Here is a 24,324-nt window from a genome sequence, read left to right as displayed (position 1 = left end):
AAGAAAAGCATGCAGGGGAAAGGAGAAAAAGGTTGCTCTGGGGCTATCTCAAATAAGAGATAAGGCCTGTGGAAAGGCAGTGGGGGAAGATGGTTTACACATTTAAACAGGAAACAGCTACTTGTACCAAAATGAAATTAGTTAGATTCCACTTCGTTTGATTCATGCTTTTAATGAGCAGAGGTAGAAATACAAAAAGATCAGAAAAAATAAAATACAAAAGAGGTATGGGTGAGTGGGACAGAGAAAATGAAAAGCAGAAAACAGCCCCGTGGTGTCAGCCATCAGGACAATGTTTAATCGTTACCTTTAAAAACAAAAACCAACAACCTTCCCAAAGGGAGAGGACTCAATTTGGGAACTAAGAGGTCAATGTCATGAGTACAGGGGCTTTCCCCACAGGAAACTAGAGGTTCTGATCAACAGTTTCACAATATAACCAGAAGTCCCACCCTTGTAACTCAGGAAACTCTGGCTCAGAAGCTTTCACTTTCCAGTAGAAGATTCTCTCCTGCTGCAGTAAGGAGCTGAGGCTGCTTGCTCCTCCATGGCTGGTAAGTTGGGGTTAGATTTCCTGAATTTGGACTTGAAATTGGGTTTTAGAAAACACTCTATTCATTGCTCTGTAGCAGTCAGAATCAAGAACAGCGGACCAGACCAGTCATGTACAAGAATTCTTCCCCACCATGTGTGGATTTAGATGCTGAGGAGAGTACCCTCTGCCGGTATATTTGGACAAGAGAAGAGCTCATTCCTGTTGAGTTTAAGGCCATCAAAGGAAGTGGGAATACAGGGTCATGTCTGTGAGACAACGCAGGAGGTTTCTAAATGTACTTTGAAACCTCTTGCTTCCTCTCTGTTCTGAATTAGTCATTTTGGTCCTAATCATTCCTTCCAGAAGATCTCAGATCTTTTGGGCTTCTGTCCTGCTCTTCTCTTATATCAAATCATGCTCCTCATCTTGTTTAAAGGAACTCCATTCTCCCAACCCTCTCGAATAGTTCTGGTATGAGTAAACATGGTACCGCATTTACTGGATTGCTATCAGAGATTTTAAAGTACTATCCCTCTGTCTGCATGTTACATTCATGTCATTTGTCATGTAAACAGAAGCTATAAAATATTGTAAGACAGGAAATAATTTGGTATGTAGGCAGCTGGTATTCAAACACAGCAGCCTCTCCCATATTTGGCTTTATTCTCATTATTTGAAAATAAAAGAATGGATTAGAGCCAAGATTTATAATGTCACTAAACATCTGTCATCACTTGATAGTTCTGTTAACAGCCTTCTTCCTGATGCTGCATAGCTCAATCTTAACTAGACTGTGAACATTTGTAATCTTTTAAATATCTTCAGTTCATTCTTGTATAGATGGCCTGGTATAGATTTATTCTAGAAGTACATCTTTAAGAAAGATAAACAGTTAGTTAATTCTCATGTTCTAGGTAGTTATTAATGGGATTTTCTTACGTGGGAACCTACATAGGTATTTATTATCTTAAAAAATCATATTAAGTGAAGTAAGTCAGATCCAATGAAACATAGACTCGCTGTTTTCCCTCATTTGTAACAATTAGTATATATGTAGGATAGTCCTAGCAGAGGATAGCAATAGCTCAATGGCCATATAAGATGATGCTAATTGAAATGAACTCCCAGAATAGAAAGAAAGAGGTTTTTCTTTATTGTTGTTATTTTTATATACTGTGTAAAGTTATTTCTTTTTTCTTTCATATTTCCCCTTTAGATTTGTCCCCTGTTGTCACTGAACTTGATTTTGGTATCCTGTGTCTTGTATTTGTTTATCAGATTGGGGAAAGGGATGGGAAACAACAAAATGGTGAAACAATGGACAAATGCAACAGCAATACTCACAAGACAATATGTTAGAAATGAACTTTACAACTTTGGGGGGTGTAGATGGGAAGGAAAGTGGGGAAAAATGAGGGCGGGGGTAACAATGTTCAACAAGAAATGTACTCATTTCCTTACATAGGTAACTATAACCACTCTAAACTCACCTTTACAATAAAATTAAATTTTAAAAAAGAAAAAAATTAAAGCCAAACTTAAACTTGTATTTTCTGAACTTTTGAGGTTCCTTAACCGTAATATCTCTTACAGCTATATACTAATGTAAAGAAAAGTATTTTTATATAATCACCAATTTATTAATTACTATATCCATACTCTGCATTAAATTGCATTTTTCTCTAAATAAAAGTAATTCTTCAAGAACTTTCCCTGCCTTTCAAAATCTATCTATCTACTTTTCCATGGATTCTTTTTAGTTAATTTCATCTTTTTTTTTTTTTTTTGGCCAGTCCTGGGCCTTGAACTCAGGGCCTGAGCACTGTCCCTGGCTTCTTTTTGCTCAAGGCTAGCACTCTGCCACTTGAACCACAGCGCCACTTCTGGCCATTTTCTGTATATGTGGTGCTGGGGAATCGAACCCAGGGCCTCATGTATACAAGGCAAGCACTCTTGCCACTAGGCCATATCCCCAGCCCAGTTAATTTCATCTTCACAAATAAAATATGTATTTATTGTACTCACCCTAGTAATACTTTCTTATGATTATGTGTCTTTACTCTGTTATCTCTATAATAAAATTATTTCAGGATTTGTCTTTGTTCCTCTTTATTTTATTGATTTTTAAACTTGATTTATTGTTACTATAAAGGTGATGTACAGAGGAGTTACAGTTATGCAAGAGAGGCAAAGAGTAAATTTCTTTTAAGGAAATGTCACCCCTTCCCTCACTCTCTCCCAGTTTTTCCCTCCCTTCCTCACCTACAAGTTGTGTAGTTCATTTTTTAAAATTATTTATTTATTGTCAAAGTGATGTACAGATGGGTTACAGTTTCAGACGTAAGTCAGTGGGTGTGTAGTTCATTTTGAACATAGTGTCCAGTGAGTACCACTTGTTTACCCTTTGTTCCTCCATTTCTGTGCCTCCCTTTATACTCCCAAAGACATACAAATGAAGAAACAGAATATAAAGAAAACAAAACAAAAACAGCAAAAAAGAAAAAGAACCAATTGTTTCCATTTCCTGAAGTTCATTTCAATGAATATTATTTGTATGATGAGATGCAGATAGGCACTGTGCCTTTCTCTTCCCTCCTGGGAGTATCCTCCTCGGGTCTCATTTTCAGGACTTATGTCTTAATTCACAACACTTAACTGAAGCTCCTAAAAATGCACAGACAGATTTTTTTCTTGTTTTCTTCATGAATTAAGGCATTTGTCTATATAAGGCAATAAGTTAAAGTAATATCCTAGGCTGCTTCTAAGCCAAAGAATATGACTTACCAGATATTGGAGTGGATAAGGGACCATTGGATAATAGATGTGAAAAGATGGAAAGGTCCTAGAGAAAAGCAAGAGGCTATATGAATATAGACAACCCATTGGCAATTAAAATTCCCAAGGAATAGTATGCAGTAATTTTTCAGAACATTAAGGGTCTTTTGTATATCACTGCAAACTCAATTTATTATCTTAAAAAAACCTCACAAATATACCACAACAATTTTATATACTTCCTTCTGCATTAATACTTCTCCATTCTCTTAAGTAGCTATTTTAAATTACGCCATTGTAAATAACACTGCAATGGAAATGGATGTGCTGGTAGCTTTAGTGTGGCTCTGTTTCTGGTGCTGGAGTGGGATTGCTGAGTCATGGGGAAGCTGAATGTTTAGACTTTTGAAGAAACTTCATACTACTTTCCAGAGTGGTTGAACACATTTACATTCCTGTCAACAGTGTTACTAGAGTTACCTTTTAGCTACATCCATGCCACCATTGGTTATTGTTAGTTTTCTTGATAATCGCCTTTCTAACTAGGGTGAGGTAGAATCTCAATGTTGTTTTGTTTTTTTGTTTTTTTGTTTTTTTTTTGGCCAGTCCTGGGGCTTGGACTCAGGGCCTGAGGACTGTCCCTGGCTTCTTTTTGCTCAGGACTAGCACCCTACCACTTGAGCCACAGCGCCACTTCTGGCCATTTTCTATATATGTGGTGCTGGGGAATTGAACCCAGGGCCTCATGTATATGAGACAAGCACTCTTGCCACTAGGCCATATCCCCAGCCCCTCAATGTTGTTTTGATTTGCAGTTTCTTTATGGCCAGAGATGTTGAACACTTCTTCATGTGTTTATTGGCATTCTTACATCTTCTTCTGACAGGTCATTAGCCCATTAATTGGGTGGTTGTTTCTTCGAGGGTTTGTTTCTTGGAGTTTTAATTTTTTTGAGCTCTAAGTATAGTTTGGATATGAGGCCCTTGTCTGATATGCTGGTAAAAAATCTTCTCCCATTCTGTGGGCTTTCTATATATCTTGTTAGCTATGGTAGAAAATTATAAATTTGATGCAATTCCATTTATCCAGTCCTTATTTTATTTCTTGAGATTCTGGATCTTTACTTAGAAAGTTCTGACCTGAGCCAAGGAGACCTAGTGTTTCCCCTACTCCTTTCTGTAATATTTTTTATGGTTTCTGGGCTTACATTGAGGTCTTTCATTCATTTTGAATTGGTTCTAGCACAAGGTGATATATAAGGATCAGCTTTAGTTTCCTGCATGTAGATAGCCATTTTGCCAGCCTTATTTACCATAGGCAAACTATAGAATCAGCCTCACTGCCCTGGATCAAGAAATCATGGTATTATATATACAATGAAATTCTACTCATTCTTCAAAAACTGATATTGATGTCATACCATTCATAAGAAAATGGAAAGACTTTGAAAAATTATACTAAATGAAGTAAGCCAGATCCAGATAAAAATAGGTTCCATGTTTTCTTTCAGTTGTAGTAGCTAAAATGTGCTATAAATCTACATGTAAGCACACTTTATGGTAAAAAAATATACATACATACACTGGGGCATGATAAATTATACAGGTCTCTAGGCATTCACATTCAATTAGTCAAAGGAGAATATTCTTAGGAGAGGAACACAAAGGCATGATACCTATGTGCATATAATCATATAAAATAATATTGATCAAAATGGAAACGAGAGATTTTTTCTTTTTTGCTGTTTTTTTTCTTTTTCTTTTGTCCTATTTGTTCAGTTATCTGTCTTTGGGAGGGCAACAGGGGCACACAATTGGTGAAAACAAAAGGGTGAACAAATCCAGCAGTGGTACTCAACTAGATACTATGTTGGAAATGAACTATACAACTTGTGAGTGGGAAAGGGAAGGGGAAAACTGGAAGAGTGACTTGTTCAAAAAGTGTACTCATTACATGACTTACATAACTATAATCCTTCGTACATCACCTTTGTAATAACAATAGTATGTGTGAAAAATAAAATTATGCAATTGTATTTTGTAATTACCAACTGAAAGAAAATACTGAGAAAAGAGCTATCAAATTTGTCTTGGGCAAAAGGTGCATCTGGCAGAGTAATCTCAGGTTGGCCTCATTCAAAGCACTGATCTTCATCCTCATTTTCTGCAAAAGTAGTAAATAGCAATGTGCATCTGATCACTGCCATTTCAAGTTTGTGCCATTCCATTATAGTGCTCTTTCAAAAGCCCAGTACCACTAGCTTCCTGACTGCATCACAGTTTCATTATTTTGTGCTTCTGCTCATACTACTCCCTTTAGAACACAAGCCAGAAAACGAGCCTCAGAGCTTCCACTAACCTTTCAGATCTGTTTCAAACCCCTTATTGCTATAGGATGCCAACTTCTGCCTGCAATTTTAAAGGCTTTTCTTCTGTATCTGCTAACAATAAAATTGGCTTTTTTGCATATCATCCATCTCTACACCTACTTATAAGCCTTGGTACCTGGGAGTGTATTTACAAAATGATATCTCAACACTATCAGACAATCATTTACAAACATACTCATTGATTATCTTTCAATGAATGGGAGAGCAATGCAATGCAATGTCCCTGTACTTCAAAACGTCCAATGTACTCTTAGTAATCAAACCTACTTAAACTTGTGATTAATCATTAAGAGTTTCATTAATAGTTGGATCATGTCTACATTTTATTCATTTGTGTTTACATCAAGGCATGATTCAACAGTGAATTACTGAAGCTCACTTGAATGCCACAAGTAATGTAGACCTAGTCTAAAGGCTTTGACCTTGCAGAGCTTAGAAAATAATAGTGGTATACTGACATGTAGACTGGGAATTATAATTATGTGGAGAAAAATTCTGGACTAGGGAACAGCAAGGTACCTCAGGAGCAAGGTAACTTGTTCTCATGCAACCAGGGAGCCTCTATAGGGATTCCTTGAAGAAAATGCTGTCTAATTAAGACTTGAAAAATAGAGGGCACACTAGGAAAAGAATGAATTGGGCAAGAAATTTAAAATGTAGATTAAGCCCTAAGTGGGATTTTCTAGAAACTAAAGGAAAAAAAGTATATATAAAATATAGCAAGCATGGAATTAACACTATCGGAAGACGAGGAAGAATGACAAGGCCTCAGATGATATTAATTGGAAAATTTTGTGATCTAAGCTAGGTACTAGAATACCCTGCTTCATTATAAAGAATAGATAAGGAGATAGGGAAGATTTTATAAGTCTGAAGGAATAATTGAGAAAGGAAGTATGTTGACCTGAACAGACAGACATAAACAGAATCAAAAGATGTTGTCAGATTCTGTAAATATTTATTAGAGAAAGTCAATACAATATGGATTGGACAGAAAATGAGATATAGTGAAATGAGACAAAGAGGTGTGCTGTCATCAGCGCTGGTTACAGGTTAGAAATTATTTGCTAGCAGGGCATGAAAGAGGAGAATTAAAGGGAGAATTTCTGCTTTAAATGTTACCTATAATGAGTTTCTGGGTAATGTTAAAAAGATATCTCATTGACTATTGAGTATAAAGTTCTCAGAATTAGGATCTATATCTTGGCTTACTCTGTAAATTTGAAAGTCATTTGTTTATGAATTAAGGCTTATAATTGGGGCACTGAGTTTATGAAAAGAGGATGTTAGGTAAAATCTCATTTTAAAGTTATGATGTTATTTCAGTTGAAAATAAAAACTATAGGTTTATTGTGTAAAATATAGTGTTTTGAAATATTCATATATTGGTTTGCAACAGCGATACTCACAGGAAAAGATGTTGGAAATTAACTGTACAACTGGAAGGGGTGGGAGGAAGGGAAGGTGGGAGAAAAATGAGGGAGGGGGTAACAAGTATGAGAAGAAATGTACTCACTACCTTAAGTATGTAATTGTAACCCCTCTGTCCATCACCTAGACAATAAAATTAAATTAAAAAATAAAATATTCATATATTGGGTGATGCCTAAATGAATTCAATTAACATATGACTTACTTCCCATGATTTTGTGTGTGTGAGGAAAATACTTAAGTTATACTCACTGAATAACTAACCATTCATCACTATTAACATATTTCTTCTAAGGAAATGTTGTTTCCTATGGCTAACATCTCCCTAACCTTCTTTCCTTTACTACCAAACCGTGGCAAGCACCATTTCACTCATGATTTCTAACTTTGTGTTGTTTAAATGCATTTAAGTGAGATCATGTCGTGTTTGACTTTTAATACCCTGACTGATTTTACTTAACATGTCCACCACTTTCATCCATGTTTGTCCAAATGACTGAATTTCATTTTGCAATGGCTGGCTGAATAGTATTACATGTGTACAATGAACTACACTTTTACAAACTTTTTCATGGTATTTCAGTGAGATTTATGAAAAGCACAATAGGTGCTCCATAAATTTTCACTATTGCTAGTAATGAAATGGCATGATTAACAACAGAATATGATACACCAGTAGAATTTGAATCCTTATCTGTGTAATCTGGTTTTATGCAAATTAGGACCTATGCAATCATAATCATACAAGTTGTCATTTAAGTGATATTTGTTTTTGTGGTTTGATTTTTTAAATTTAAGGTGGGGGGGGGCTGGGAATATGGCCTAGTGGCAAGAGTGCTTGCCTCATATACATGAAGAAAACGGCCACAGGTGGCGCTATGGCTCAAGTGGCAGAGTGCTAGCCTTGAGCAAAAAGAAGCCAGGGACAGTGCTCAGGCCTTGATTCCAAGCCCCTGGACTGGCAAAAAAAAAAAAAAAATTTAAGGTGGGGAAAATATCCTACTAGCTATTGTGAGGGTTTGGTATATTGATAGTTATAAAGAACATAGTGTATAGATAATACATTTACAGGTATACTAAATACTCAAGAGATGTTGCCTTTACTAAATTAATTAATATTAATTATTTTTTCAACCCAAATATATTCTGGTATAGATTTAAATACGTGAGAGGGCTGTACAGGTACAATGACAGATGTGTGTACTTTGTTGCTGAGATAGTAAAGTAGATGCACACCAAGGACATTTCACATCATAGAAGCTGTGTCTAAAATTCAGGATTCATTTGTTAGCTGTGCATATAGTTGAACAAGTTTTCCTGTTTTTTTGGTTTGTCTTGTTTCTTTTAGGAAACGACCTGAAGAGAAAACCATTTAAGATGATAGAAATTGTAGGCAAAAATCTCCTCACTGGTTTTTTGGAAAATTTGGTACAAAATGATGTGGTGAAACTTGAGGAAGAGGACAAGGAAAAATTTAGCAATGCTGAGTGGAGAGATAAACGCTGGGTCTTTGTGGATGCTTTGCAGCGGAACCCTGAAATGGCACGCCAACTGCTAACGGGAAAGGTCCTTGATGTGAAGCCAAAGAGCAATGTCAATGGTAAGACTAGAATAATTTACAATGGATATCAACATTTCCAGGCCCTCCGTGTCTTCTCTATTTCCTGACCATTCTATTATTGAAGTACCATTTTCATTAAAATAATCAGTATGATGATGAATTGATTTTTCAAACTTGGTATGGCCTGAAAAGTCACACATTTAAAATAGTCCTAGGCAATGCAGAAAATGAAATATGAAATTTGAGTAAAAGGGGGTTCAAAATGAGTTCAGCAACCCCAGTGATTATGATGAACATTGACCTCTACAAACTACTTGGGAGCAGAGGCTTTTTGTAGAAAGGAATAGACTCTAGACTTTTGTGTGAGGTGTCTGGTGGTGTGTTGGACCAACTGCCATTGTAGCTTCGTTAGTAATCCCTGGGATCCCACTGTGGTGGGGCACTATGTGAGCTGAGAGCTTAGAAGAGGGAAAGCCTGGACAGTTCTTTAGGCAAACATAAAATCTTAAGGATTTTTAGCCAAGTCTGCAGCTTATAAAAATCCAAGTCTGTAAGTTATAGAGTGAAGAATATATAAATCAAGCTATTCTTGTTCATTCCATTGGACAAATGCATGCATACTGGCATTGACATACATGTGTGCGCACACACACACACACACACACACACACACACACTCTTATATTCCAAGCACTGTTCATTATTAGAGATGTAAACGCTCAAATTTCTACCTTCCAAGAAAGCTGGCTCTTTCTTGTTCTATAGTTGCCCTATCCTTTTGTCTCAGTTTCAAGGGCAGAGTTTCTTAAGACTAAGAGCATAAAATTTTTGTTGAAATTCCCTCCATTGCACTGATTGGTTATGAGAAACTCAGTTGGAGCTTGGACTTCATTGTATTTTTTTGTTCTGCCATGAAATAATTTTCTTTCATGCTGATTTTAGTATTGCATCGACACAGACATTTTCTCTAATACCTAGAATTATGTCAGCATATTTCTACCTCTCCAAAAAGTAAGAGAGTAAAATCTTTGATGTGGAATAAAGTATTACTATCATTAAAGAATACTTTTCCTGAGCATTTGACTTTAAAACTTGATGATAGGTAACTGAAACCTATTTCTTCTGGAAAGTTTAAGAAGTCAGGCTGTTTCTGAAATAAATAATTTCTGAATGATATAGAATTCAAGATCGTAAGTGTAGTGGTGTGTTCCTATGTGAATCATTTGGGTCAGGTAAATGACACGTTACTACCATCTAATGAAGTAGCTGCTAACTATATGTGCCCTTGAATTACCGGTAGTAAAACATGTTGCAATAATATTTTTTCATACATTAAATAAAGCTTATTAGTTGGAGCAAAATGAGGGATAGGGTAACAAGTTTCATAAGAAATGTATTTAGTAACTTACATGTGTAACTGTAACTTCTCTGTATATCACCTTGATAATAAAATTAAATTATTAAAAAGTGATTTTTGTAAAGTGTGGATATTAGAAAATTTGAGGCAGTAAATTTGTATCAATTGATTTCTAATGGGTAGCACTCTGAGGAAAACTTAATATATTTTTGCTTAGAGACAGTGTAAATCTACTTGGATGAGTAAGTGCTACATAAGTAAAACAAATGGAAAAATAAAAACATTTCTGTAGAATATGCAAAAACCAAGTTTGGTGCCAAATACTAGGTCATTTCTCAGAAAGATGGAAATCTATTATTGCATTTTTGAGCGTTCCTGTTTTCTCTATCAAGTACTTTTTTTTCCTCAGCTATTACCCATCTCTTTATTTATCGTCTCTACTATTAAAATGTCTTCTCCTGAGAAGACATTCTTCTTCTCTTAGTTTCCAGTGGTACTTAATTGAGTTACAAGAGCAGAAATTAAAATTTATCTTTTTTTTTTTATGTTTCCTACAGCTCATCCTATAACTGAGAGTGGACCAGCTGAGTCAGCAGAATACACTGAGAGCCTCAAGCTTTGTTCCCGTGAGGAGTTCCTGAGGCGCAGTACAGAAATGGCTGATGAGGTACTATGCTTGGTGCTTGGATGTGATGGCGAAAAACAACTGCTTTCACTAAAAACATAATTTCTTAAATCACCAAGTTTGGGGGAAAGGGACAGTGGCAAGCTTTCTCATTGAGGCTTTCAAGGAATTGCTGAAGTGGCTTCGATCAGATTCAAATTCTCCTTCAACTCAAGGATGAGTGATCCATTGCTTATATTCACTTATTGATTCCGTTTGGAATTTGTGACAAATTTACTTATAATCATGGTACAAAATGCTTGAGTTGAAAAGACTAGACATGAAAGATTTTTCAACAGTATCATTAATGTTGGAAAAACATTATGCATTGGTTAAAAACTGTGCCAAAGTAATATCACCAAACACAAAGGATCTATTTCATTCATTCTTATTGGAGCCAGTGACAAAGGACTCTCACTAACAGTAAATTTGATCTGCAGCTTGAATTCTAATAAAAAAATAATTAGCTTAATAGCTATGTACATATGAACACATATGATTTCGCTAAGTGAAATGAACTCCAATTTATGGAAATAAGTGGTTTATCATTGTTGTTCTTATGTTCAACATGCCATGTGATATTATGCCTTTTTCTTTTGTCTTTCTTCCCTCTTGTTTTACCCCTGATGTCACTGTAACTGATTTTGGTACCCTAGGTATAGTATAAATGTTTATCATAACTAGGTAAGGGGAACATCAAAATTGAGAGATGAGGGGCTGGGAATATGGCCTAGTGGCAAGAGTGCTTGCCTCATATACATGAGGCCCTGGGTTCGATTCCTCAGCACCACATATACAGAAAATGGCCAGAAGTGGCGCTGTGGCTCAAGTGGCAGAGTGCTAGCCTTGAGCAAAAGGAAGCCAGGGACAGTGCTCAGGCCCTGAGTTCACGGCTTAGGACTGGCAAAAAAAAAAAAAAAAAAAAAAAAATGGAGAGATGAGGGGTAAAAGGCAAACCAATGCAACAGCAATACTTAGAAGACAATATACTATAAACCAACTGTACAACTCAGGGCGGGGGGCGGAAATTGGGGAGGGAGGAATGTGAGAGAAAAATGAGGGAGGAGGTAACAAGTTTGATAAGAAATGCACTCATGATCTTACATATAAAACTGTAACTCCTCTGTACACCACTTTGACAATAAATAAATTAATTAATTTAAAAAAACCAAGAAGGTAAAAAGTATTCTAGTTTCTTTAGGATTCTTGAATAACCATTCCAGACATGTTCTGTTCCTAGCTCTGGACATTAGAAAGAAAGGAAAGCAGTGTCTTTGATAATGTTCTGGGAAGAGGAAGGTACATGAGACCTAGTTAAGCAACACTGATGGGTGTATGATGCTTTCTTGTTGGCTAATTATTTTTGTGGCACTTATGATTGAATTAATACAGTAACATACTACTTGTGATCCAAAGCTGGTGTGGGAATATGGGAGCTGCAGAGAACACTAGTAAATTAACTTTACTGAATCCTCATTTTTTTTTGTAGATCTATCCAATCAAGGAAAAAACTGATCGCACACGTCTGGCTCTCATTATATGTAATACAAAGTATGACCACCTTTCTCTGAGGTATGGTGCTGACTGTGACATCAGAGGAATGCAGGGGCTGCTAGAAGACCTGAGCTACACTGTGTCTGTAGAAGAGAACCTGTCAGCCAAGGTAAGAGCTCCTCACTCATTGTAATTGTATTAATCATACATTTCCTTGCTGTTAGACAAAACTCTTAACATAGCACAGGCTACATTTTTTATTTGTGTGTGTATATGTCTGTGTAATATACAAATTATGAAATTATATATATATATGTATCTCTGACTAAGTTTTAGACATGTATATATTTTGCTGCTACCAAGATTTTTCTACCATGTAAATGGAGAAATGGAATGTGCATCCACACAATTCTTAGTTCTAAAGTGGAATAATTATGATTTATCCCAGGAAATTTGTAGAAAAAAATTAGCTCTAATTTGGTGTGAGAGCTCTTCGTAGAACTGGGAATTGTTTTGCAAATGAGGCAGTTAATGTCCATCTTCCATTGGCCTAAAATAGAGTGAAGAGAGACTCTCTGTGTGTGTGTGTGTGTGTGTGTGTGTGTGTGTGTGTGTGTGTGGTTTGAAATATTTGTTTTCTATATGCATTTGTATAAATGAAAACAAAATATAGAACATTTGACATAAAAGAGTAAAAATACCATTGAAGGACTCGAGAGTAATGTTTGATGAGGTTCAGAAAAGCTTCTGTGAAGAGATAGCATAAAAGTGAGATAGGTTCACAAAGAATGACATGCTTTTGGAAAAATGAGTGGGAAATGTCTTCCAGACAAAGGGAGCTTTAAGTGAAAAGGTCAATGCATGGGAAAGCAAAGGGAATACCGGCAAGGTGATATTCTGAAGAAGGGAGTAATAAAAGTGGAGTATAGTCAGTCCTAAGGTTTGTTTTTCCTTACAGCATATGGGACAGGACCTAGAGAGAAAGTTTTGTGGTGCTTTTATCACACATGGCTCTCATTTGGTGAGAAAATGTAGAAGTGCAAAGGAAAAAGTAGTATAAATGACATAAATAGATGTATAATATATCAAGAAGACAGTATAACATATGTCAGCAGGAGCACAAATTTGGAAGAAACAAATCAAGAAAGATAAATAAGGCAATTATTATTATTGATTAACCACTCTGACAAGAACCTTATGTATGTTTCATGCTGTCAATAGTAGATTTAGAATGCCAGATAAATTTTAGTACTTGTTCTACTGCAGTGGACATTGTCCTTTTCCAGGAAATGGAGTCAGTATTGAGAACTTTTGCTGACCGCCCAGAGCACAGCTCCTCAGACAGCACTTTCTTGGTGCTTATGTCTCATGGCACTCCAAATGGAATCTGTGGAATTACGCATAGTGATGAAATCCCAGATGTGTTATCTTATGACACCATCTATCAGATCTTCAACAACTGCAACTGCCGTGGTCTAAGAGACAAACCCAAGGTGATCATCGTGCAGGCCTGCAGAGGTGGTAAGTTCCAAGATGAGAAATATAATGGTTCTGAATGTGGTTACAGAAGATCATGACACCTATTCTCTAGGTGTACCCACCTTACCCCATATCTAATTCAAATACCCTAAATTTAATGAAAAGACCACATTACAATAGGTGCAAGTGAAATCCAAGAGTACATTAAGGGTATATTTTGAAAAATTGTATACCAATGATTTGGAAAATTTAGATGAAAGGACAATTTCTCTTGCATACAACCTACCAAATGCTTATCAAGAAGTTAGTAGTGAGGTTGATGCAGTAATAAATTGTTACCCAACCTCCCAAAAGGCTCAGAATTGGATAAATTCACAGCTGAAATTTTCAGTCTTTTAAAAGAGATCTAAGGAATGGGGACATGGATCAATTTAAGTGAGCATTTGTCTTTCAAGTAGTTTATCCCATACTGACCATACTGAGGAAGAAATTAGAAAATCCACCCCAGTCTCATTAGCCGCTAAATGAAATAAAATGCCTACAACTATACCTAAGAAGGTGAAAGATCACTAATGTAAGCATTATAAATCTCTGAAGAAGGAAACTGAAGAGGACACTAGAATGTACAAAGAAATTTGGTGTTAATGGACTGGGAAAATTTGTATTTTTTATCACCTTAGTAACAAAAATGATCTGTAGATTCCATGTAATCCCCATCTTTCCAAAAAACATTTATAAAATCCATATGGATACAAAAACAGTAAAACCTCAATTAGCCAAAGTAGCCTTAAGCAAAAGAGCCATACTAATAGTATCACAATCCTATTCAATAAACGAGGCTCTTCAAACCAGTTATCTACATGTAGAAGATAGAACCCCAACACTACCATGCACAAAAATTAATCAAGAGATATCAAAGACCATAAGTAAGACCTAGAAATTGTAACTACTAGAAGACAATATTGGGAGATCACTTTATGATTAAGAGGCAACAATTTCCTGAACAGAAATCCAATAGATCAAAGAAATAAAGCATGGATTGACAAATGGGATTCCATCAAATCTAAAACCACTGCACCACCAAGGGAATGATCACAGAAAGAGCACTCAGCCTACAGAATGGGGAAAACATTTGCTGGCGGACAGTAGGGCTGATAATCAAATTTTTAAAAATACTCAAAAACTTAAACAACAACAGAACAATCAATAAAACAAGACTTTATCCATTAATAAATTGTCTGCAACTTGAACTTCACGTTAAAAGAAATGCAAATGGCCAAGAAATACATAAAAGTATATTGGATATATTAGCCCTAAGGGAAATATAAATCAAACTTGCATTGAGATTTCATCACATCTGAGTCACATGGCCATTATTTAAAAATAAAAAAATAATGAACAATGGCAAGGTTGTGTATACAAAATGAAATTTGATAGCAGTAAGGCAAATTAGTATGGCCAATATGCAAATTTATATGGAGGTTCTTTACAAAACTTAAATTAGAACTGCCTGTATGATATTGTAAAACTACTTGTAAGTATATACCCAAGTAATCAGTCAATGTGAAATAGAAATGTTTGTATACCTGTCTCTATTGAAGCATTATTCACAATAGCTGACATATAAAATCAGACAACAGGCCTATCAATTGATGATTGGGTAAAGAAAATGTGGTATTTATAAATATTGGAGAAGTATCTAGCCAACAAGAGTAAAACCCTGTCATTTACAAGAAGGCTGATGAACGTGTATATGATTGTGTTCAACATAGTAACCAAAGCACAGAAAATAGCACATTTTCTCTCATGTGAGGAAACAAACAAATTAACAAATATACCTGTAAAAGTAAAGGGTGAATATCAGTGAATGAAATGTTCCCTAGGGAAATGGATAGAATTAGAGAGAGAGAAAGAGGAGATAAAGAGAAAAATACACATGACCAAGGCATAATATATTTGTGTATGGAAACTCCACATTAAATCATCTTAATACATACAATTAATGTGTTAACAATTGTAACAAAAATTAAAGAGAAGCCGAGGTCACTGAATAATAGTGGTACATTATTATCTCTCATGCATTACTAATGGTAGAACAAGTAGGGAGTTTATGGAATATGGGGAATTGTATTTGAATTCTCACTTTTTTTTTTTTACCTCTGATGACCAACTGTTTCATGCCTACTGGATGATTCACATAGTCTTCATTAAATTGAACAATTTAGCAAAAACCTGGATGCTTTGTGTGTTCCCACGTAAGGAGTTAAGTAGTTATACCCAGAGTATACAAAGAGATCAACAAATTTAACAGCAAAGCAACAAACATCTCAATAAGAAATACGGTAAATGAACTGAAGAGACAACTCTCAGGAGGAGAAATAGAAATGGCTATTATGTGTGTGGGCGTGGGCGTGCACATGTGTTTATGTATATATTCGAAGAAAAATTTCAATATGCCTAGTTAAAAATGGAAATGCAAATCAATACTATGTTACAATTCCATTTCACCCAAATTATCAAGAAAATAAACAACAAATGCTGGTGCTGATGTGCCAGGCTAGATTTACCTCCCCTGGTGCGTGGATGCTAAGCTTACTCCCTTATCAGTGCTCCCCTTTCCACCCTCTCCCTTGGGCACCTGACCAGCAGGTGGCCAAGGTGGAGTGAGGGACATGGGCTACCCTAAGGTGCACGTGGCCGAACGAGATCCCCTTTTCCTCCCTCCTTACCCACCAAGGAAGCCAGGTGCAGACGGATCTCGGAGACACTTCGGAGAGCAATCGGTTTATTCGGGAGGGGCTCACAGTAATATAGTAGTGATGACGAGGATTGAGCATGAGCTGCGATAGGCTGGTGAGCTTGTCCATCCAAGAGCAGTTCCCAAGGACCTCCCTCATGGGCTAACGTCACTTCCCATAGTACCGCCCTGTGTGCTCGCTGGCGCAAGGTGGGGGATGGTCTCAAAGCTACCCCTTCTGGTTCCGGACCCAGAAGGAGATAGGTGTGGCTCACTGCCACACTGCCCCAGGGCTGGGGGAAGGGCGGCGTCTCGGGAGCGCTCTTCTCCCCCTTCCCCCCTTAAGGCCAAGATGAATCCCCAACACTGATGGACAGGAACCCACATATCACTGGTGTGAATGTCATTTAGTGTAGCTGCTATGGAAGTTAGTATGGAGATTCCTCATAAAACTAAGGCAGACCTACGTTATAAACTCACTATATGTGGAAAATGTGTGTCATGAAATAATTATTTTCCTATTCTAGGTAAATAGGTGGTTCTTCTGAATTTGTGCTACTGTCATTATTTGAACATGATTCAATCTATTAATTGGTTCAATACTCAATGACATAAGAAAAGAAATGCAAAGTGGAGTGTGAGTGTGTTATTAATTAAAATGAACATTAAAAAGAATTAGATGAGCAATTTTGATGTCCATATGGAAGGAGAAACCATGTAGACTGTGGCTGTCTCTAGGACACCGTGGAGGAGTGTGGGTCAGAGATTCACCAGCAGCCCTGGAAGACTGCTCTTCTGTGTCACAGAAGATGGAGGAAGATGCTGTTTTCCTGAAACACAAGGAGAAGGACTTCATTGTGTTTTTCTCTTCAACCCCAAGTATGTATCACTTCTATACTAAGGTTACCTTTCAAAGACTAAGGAATGAAACCTGTTCAACAGTGGTCTGAGACAAATTTTTATTGCTGTCAATGTGTTTCAAATTAATGATGTTATGATTTGAGGATAGACATGCCCACTTTAAAAAAAAAGGTGCTTTGAACACAAGTGCTGCAGTTTATATTCATAACCATAAGAAATTATTAAAGCAACTGAATAGAAGGAATCTCTCATTTTAAACACGAAACACAAACAACTGAATCTGTTTACTATTGAATTTGTTTAAGGTATTTGAGTAGAGATTTAATGTAATGCAGACTTAACTGCCTTGTTTCCATACTTCCTTTCTTATTCTACATACAGTTGTACATTCCATGGTTCTGTAGGAATGTGCATTCTTTTATAAGAATAAGAAATAAGAATAAGAAATAAGAATAAGAATAAGACATGTCAAGGCTTTTTTTTTTCTTTGTGATTTTTTTTTTTGCAAGTCCTGGGGCTCGAACTCAGGGCCTGGACACTGTCCCTGAGCTTCTTTTTTTTTCTTTTATTTTGCTCAAGGCTAGCATTCTACCACTTGAGCTATAGCACTACTTCTGTTTATGTGGTGCTGAGGAATAGAACCCAGGGTTTCAAGCATGCTAGGCAAGTACTCTACCACTAAGCCACATTCCCGGCCCCCATGGCAAGGCTTTTTAACTCCAATAATACTTACATATTAATATTTTACATGTATGTCATCAAATAATTAAGTCATGTTACTTTTATTTTTCTAATTTTCAAATTGCTCAGTCTTATTGCTAAATTATTTTAAATGAGTAAAATGAACATAAAATTTTCTACAAATTTAATGTATTAACTAAATGTGTTTGGAGATAATTATTAGAAAAACAATAGCAGAATTTATGCCACAAACTTTCTCTTTCTCTACATAAAATTTACCCTCTCAGTACATCTTATGCCTAAGATATACTATCTGCTGATAACACATTCTACATGAGATCTCTGTGAGTTATTAATCTTCTATAAATAAATTTTCTCTGCTTGCCAGTTTTGTTTATTGTAAGACAGAGAACAGTTTAGTCTGAGAACAATGTTGGAGCCAGGTGGTCATGTTTCACCATGGACCTATTATGTCAACGTGGAGAAGTTCTTTCCCATCTTCAGCGCTATAGAAGAGAAGAGAAGTCACATAGTATGTGGCTTCAAGAATCACAGTGCTATCATCATGCCAGCACTTGCAACTCTGTCAAGTTTACTCTGTAGTGCATTATCTGCTAGTTTTTTTTTTTTTTTGCTGCAGATGTAGAAAATAATATAATGTAGGGTTATATGCTTCTTCTAAATATATAAAGGTTTTTCTTTGCTGTGTTTATTTTTAAAAAATAAATAAAAATTTAGTAAAATAATTAGTGAAAGATAATGGATCAAAGCATGAAACTCTTTTTCTTTCATAGATAACATGTCCTATAGAGACCCCATGAATGGCTCCCCGTTCATCACTGAACTTATCAAATGCTTCAAAAAATACTCCTGCTCCTGTCACCTAGTGCAAATATTTCGAAAGGTAACTTCTTTAATTTTCGAGTTATTCATTTAGTTCTTCCGAAAGCATTTATCATTGTTCATCTTTCAAATGAAATGGGACAAACTTTGGCAAAAAGAAAAAGTGGAATTGTACCTAGTTACTTTCATTCAGGAGTTCAAGATCTGGTTTTAAAAAACAGATCAAAATACCACCAAGGAAGCTCAAAGCAGAACAGGAGAGGGCTAAATACAGGAAATCCACCAAATACCATTCTTACCCCCTCTTTGATGGCCCTGGGGGATGAATACAGGGGCTCATACTTGCTAAACACATATCTTACTTGCCATTTTTTTAAATAAGGACATTTATTTTTTAAATAATAATTACTTATTTATTGTCAAAGTGATGTACAGAGGGGCTACAGTTTCAAATGTAAGGCCATGGGTACATTTCTTGTACTATTTGTTACTTCCTCCCTCCCTCCTCCCTGCCTCCTCCCCTTTTCCCTCTCCCCCCATGAGTTGTTCAGTTGGTTTACACCAAATGGTTTTACATTACTTGCCATTTTTGTCTTGGTTATTTTTGAGATACAATCTCACCTTATGCCTGAGCTAGCTTGGTCTGTAATCCTATTTGAGCTCCCCATGTATGTAAGATGACAGATATGTTCCATTGTACTAGTTTTGTTTGAGATGGAGTCTTGAGAACTTTTTTCCTAGGCTGTATTCAATCTCTAGCTCTCAAGTGAAAAGTCTGAACTGTGGCCAGCTCCCGTGGATGATCAATTATACAAAACAGAGAGAAAATGGAGACTGTATGGTCTAGATTAGGGATGATTAATCTTAAAGTATACAGAGTTACACAGGGCACGAAAGCTAAGACATTGAGTATAGATATGAGGGAACTGGAATATCCAAAGTCTTAGTTCCAGCAACCACAGAGTACCCTTTACTCCCAGAATTATCTGGCATATAGTGCAAAAAGTTTCTGAAAGTTTATAAAGCTTATCTTATCTACAGCCTGTGTTTGGTTCTAGGTCCAACGATCATTTGAAGACCCAACTACTGTAACCCAGTTGCCATCTATTGAACGAATAACCCTAACAAGAGATTTCTATCTATTTCCTGGCAACTGAAATTAGTAAGTACCAAGAGTAGTTAGTGGAAGCTGAAATAAATGGGAGCAAAATATTATTGGTGAACCAAGGAACTGATGATTTGGGTGGTCAAATTAATGCTCTTTGGGATATAGTTTGGTGATTGTTTGATAGTTTTCATATATTTATCATTTCTTAACGCTCATTTCTGACTCTCCAGTTATATGCATCTGTGTTGTTTGGCTTATTGATCGAACACTGTTCTTAGAATCTCGATGGCAGACCATTCAGAGTTTCCATTACTACTCAGAAACTTACTGAAGCTCCTTGTTAAACCTTAAACATTTTTGATTAAAATACTGTAGAATGGGTAGATTAAATTTAGACACAATGATTAATGTATTTATTCATAAAATTTTTATCTCATACTATTTTGTGGTATTAAGCTCATTTTCAGAAACATAGTGTCAGTTGTATTTTATTCCAAAGTTTATCTCAACATTGTAAATATATACTAAAGTTATTTCTCAGCCTTGTGTTCTGAGTCTCCAATTGTAAAATGCTACTGACATATCAGCAGAACCAGCTCAGTGCCTAACTTATCAAACAAAAAATCAATTGGAACATTGAGGGTTTTCTTATTTTATTTGACCTGGCATCTATAAACAATAACTATATGCTAGGTTCTATTCTAGATGCTAAGATGATATCAGTGAACAGTTTATATTCTAATGTGCAGAGACAGATCTGAACATTGATGTTGGGCTCGTTGGCCTCGGGTACTTATTTCTTTCTTTCCACCCTCCCTTTCACGCCCTCTCCCCTAGTCATCCGACCTGACCCGCAGATAAGCTAGGGTGAAGCGGGGGAGTCAGCTCCGACTTGTCGTGCACGAGGCCTGACCGAGAATGTATGCCCATCTCCTTACCATGACGGACGAAAGTCTGACGTACACATGCCTCGGGGTTAGCTTCTTAGAGCGAACTAACTTTATTGAGACAAGGACAATGGGAGATGATTCCGAGGGGAGGGGTTTGGCCAGGATGTCGATAGGCTGAAAGATATCACCTGACCCCCAAGAGCTAACGTTACTCGAGCGTGCCGAGCCAGGGCGGAGCTTGTAGGCGCAGGCTGTCTAGGATGGGTTGGGGGCTGTTTGCCCAACCGGTTTCTCTGGATTCTGATCCAGAGAGGGAAGCCAGGCCGCATTCCCCGGGGCTGGGGGAGGGGCATCAAGCCCCTTCCATCAAGGAGAAAGACCTATCCCAACACATTGATATGGAAATTTATAGGTCCCAGAGTGATAAGAATTAGTACAAAACTAAAGAAGAAAAGAGGGAACATGACATGGTGTGTATCGTACTTCTGCAGAAATATTACTTGAGAAAGACTTCTTTGAAATGATGAAATCATGAGAGAAACTTCATGGTTCTCATGAAGGAAAGTGTCCCATCTGAGGATGCAGTAGAGGCAAATATTTTGTAGCATAAATGTGCTCAATATGTTTAAGAATTGGTCAAGTACCCTGTGACTAGAGGAGAATGACCCTGGGGGAAATGTCAGAAAGAGAATCAGAGAACTGGTGATCAAATGGCAAATGTTTTAAAATTGTTATCCATAGGGAAAAGACAACTTTTAAATTTTCTGGAAAGGGAAATTATATAACTCAATATTCACAAAGAGCCACTGTAGTTGTACCATTTCCTTCATGATCTACACACAAGTAGGAATCAAGAGGGTGGTAAGGACAAGGGAGAGAACTGAAGAAATATGATGAGAGCAGTTGGTGGTGGGGTGAAGTCTTTGTGGGAGACCAGCTTCACTTGCTATTTTTTCTTTCTTCTGCAGAACCTCGGCATCACAGTCTTCCATAAAGAATTGCCTTTGCCAATACAGCACAAGTATTTAACATTCAGAAACTTGCAGTTATTCCCTTGCCCAAAAATTATGGCTTAAACTCAGAGTCTTGTTCTTGCTACTCAAGCTTCTACCAACTGATTTGCACCCCAGTCTAGTACTTATTCCTTCCTGTTGTAAATAAAAAAGAAAAAATGAACTGAGTATCTTGGGGTTCTTTAATAGTGAATAGAACTGAAGATTACATGGTGAATGAGTAAAGTGAAATGAAATAAGATAAACTCAATGGATTTCCTATTTTATAGCTCCTATAACAGAGTGGTCGTGAAGTGGCAATTGCCAATGGCTGATCAAGGAAGAACTCTCCTTTTACCTGATCACAGAATACCTGAAATAGGGTACTTCATTGTTGTTGTTGTTGTTGTTGTTGATATGATGATGATGATTTTTGCCATTACTTGAACTCAGGGGTCTCATGCCTTACTCAGTGTATTTGCTCACAGCTGATGCTCTACTTAAGCTCCAGATGTCTAACTCATCTTTTTAGCTGGCCATTTAGAGATTGAGGAACATCATGGAATTTTCTACCTGGCTGGTTGTGAACTGCTATTCTCCACATGCCAGCTTCCTAGTAGCTAGAATTACAGAAATGAGCTACTGGTGCCTGACTGACATGAGGTGTGTTATTAGAAAAGGGGTACATTTGCTGGAGGGATTAAAAACAATTCTTATAGGCCCTCTTGGCTTCATTACAACATAGGAACATAGTGAAACTGGTCAACCTGCATGCAGAAGTGTGATGGTCATGTTTCATAATAACTGGTTCTTGCAAGAAACCATTTCATAAGATTATGAATAATAATATTTTCTCAGAGTAGTGTGTATATAAGCGAATGTATTCTTGGAACAGCACATATAGATTTTAATATCACAACCCTGAAACTTTATGATCCAACCTTCCAGTGCAAACCTATGCAGAGCACATTCTAACTATACTTAAACAATAGATCAATGAGTATGGAGTTTCAGTTTTACAAAGTGAAATGAATATAGATGCAAATATCCTCAATAAAAAAACTTGCCAATTGAATTCAACAACAGGCTAAAATGATAATACACCATGATCAAGTTGGTTTCATTCCAGAGGTGCAAGGATGGTCCAATATACATAAATCAGTGCATGTTAATTCAGCTTGTGAACAGATTCAAGGAGAAGATAATCTGAATTGATTCAGAAAACACTTTTTGACAAAAGTCAACAACCTTTATAGTAAGAAAAATGAAGAACCTAGAAATAGAAAGAGTAAAACCAAATGAAGTAAAAGTTATATATGAAAAAAATACATCCAAAATTATGCTAAATGATGAAAAGTGAAATTATTTCCTCTAAAGTCAAGGTTGAGACAAAGGAATACATTCTTCACCCTCTTAATAGAGAGCTAGAATTTCTAGCCAGAGAAACAAGAGAAGGAAGTAAACGGAATTCAAGTAGGTAAGGAAAAAACCTAACTCTACAGATATATGATCTACACAGAAAAGACTAAAGATTTCATCCAAAATCTACCAGAATTGATCAACATTTTAAACAGTGTAGCAAGATCTATAAATCAACCTGCAATAACCAAGGTTTTTCTACATACGTATTATTTTGAGGCAATACCTTGGCATAAATTTAAGCAAGAAGGTAAAGACCTCCACTATGAAAACCCTAAAGCCTTGAAGAAAGTAAAGAAGACTCCAGAAGATGGAAGGATCTCCTACGTTCATGGATTAGCAGGAGTAGTATAAAAAAAATAACAAAAGCAATCTATAGTCGATGTAGAGACTAAAAACAATGTAATACTCATCAAAAATCTCATGTGATTCTTCTTAGAAATAGGAAATGAAACCAAGCCAAGATTCATATGGAAGCATGAAAGACCCTGAATAGCAGAGGTAATTCTAAAAACAATATAGAGTAATGTTAGAGGTATCAAAATAACAGGCTTCAGAGACATACAAACACAGCATGGTACTGGGACACAAACAGACATAAAGACCAGTGAAATAGAATAAACTATTAAGAAACAAAATCACACAACTGCAACCATCTGGTGTTTGACAAAATTGTGTTGTCAAAAACTTATAGTGGAGAAATATTCTCTCTTCAACAAATAGTGCAGGAGAACTTGTTATCCATACTGAAAATGGAAGTTAGTTGCCTGTATTCTCCCTTGTACATAAATGAACTCTTCATGAATAAAAAAATCCGAATGTAAGACCTTACACCTGAAATTGCTACAGGAAAACTCTGGAAGACACAGGAACAGGTAATTATTTACAAGTGTATAGCCAGTAAATAACAAGAATTAAAAGCTTATATTGTATCAAATTAAAAACAGGATAAACCAGAAGAAAGAATTATCAGGTACATGACTGTCACTACAAGATCTAGACTTACTAAGATTTGCATTCACAATCCCAGCCTCTCATTTTACATCTGCTAGTGGACATATTGCTAAAGTAATCAACTTAAGGTAATGTCAAGTTATTCCTTTGTTAA

General features: G+C 36.4%; 1 protein-coding gene across 1 annotated transcript; it reads left to right on the top strand.

Moving 5' to 3' along the window:
* Positions 1 to 487: 487 nt before the first annotated feature.
* LOC125349534 (caspase-4-like) lies at positions 488 to 21,971 on the top strand. The gene is made up of 9 exons (XM_048343755.1): positions 488 to 554; positions 8,479 to 8,730; positions 10,606 to 10,715; positions 12,202 to 12,375; positions 13,493 to 13,727; positions 17,161 to 17,301; positions 18,759 to 18,868; positions 19,866 to 19,969; positions 21,774 to 21,971. The coding sequence occupies exons 1-8, from the start codon at positions 548 to 550 to the stop codon at positions 19,962 to 19,964; spliced, it is 1,128 nt and encodes a 375-aa protein (XP_048199712.1). The 5' UTR covers positions 488 to 547; the 3' UTR covers positions 19,965 to 19,969; positions 21,774 to 21,971.
* Positions 21,972 to 24,324: the final 2,353 nt, after the last annotated feature.

This window comes from Perognathus longimembris, chromosome 3, assembly GCF_023159225.1.
Source record: "Perognathus longimembris pacificus isolate PPM17 chromosome 3, ASM2315922v1, whole genome shotgun sequence".
Taxonomy (NCBI): Eukaryota; Metazoa; Chordata; class Mammalia; order Rodentia; family Heteromyidae; genus Perognathus; species Perognathus longimembris.
Note: the sequence above shows the minus strand (reverse complement) of the source record. Positions and strands in the feature narration are given on the sequence as shown.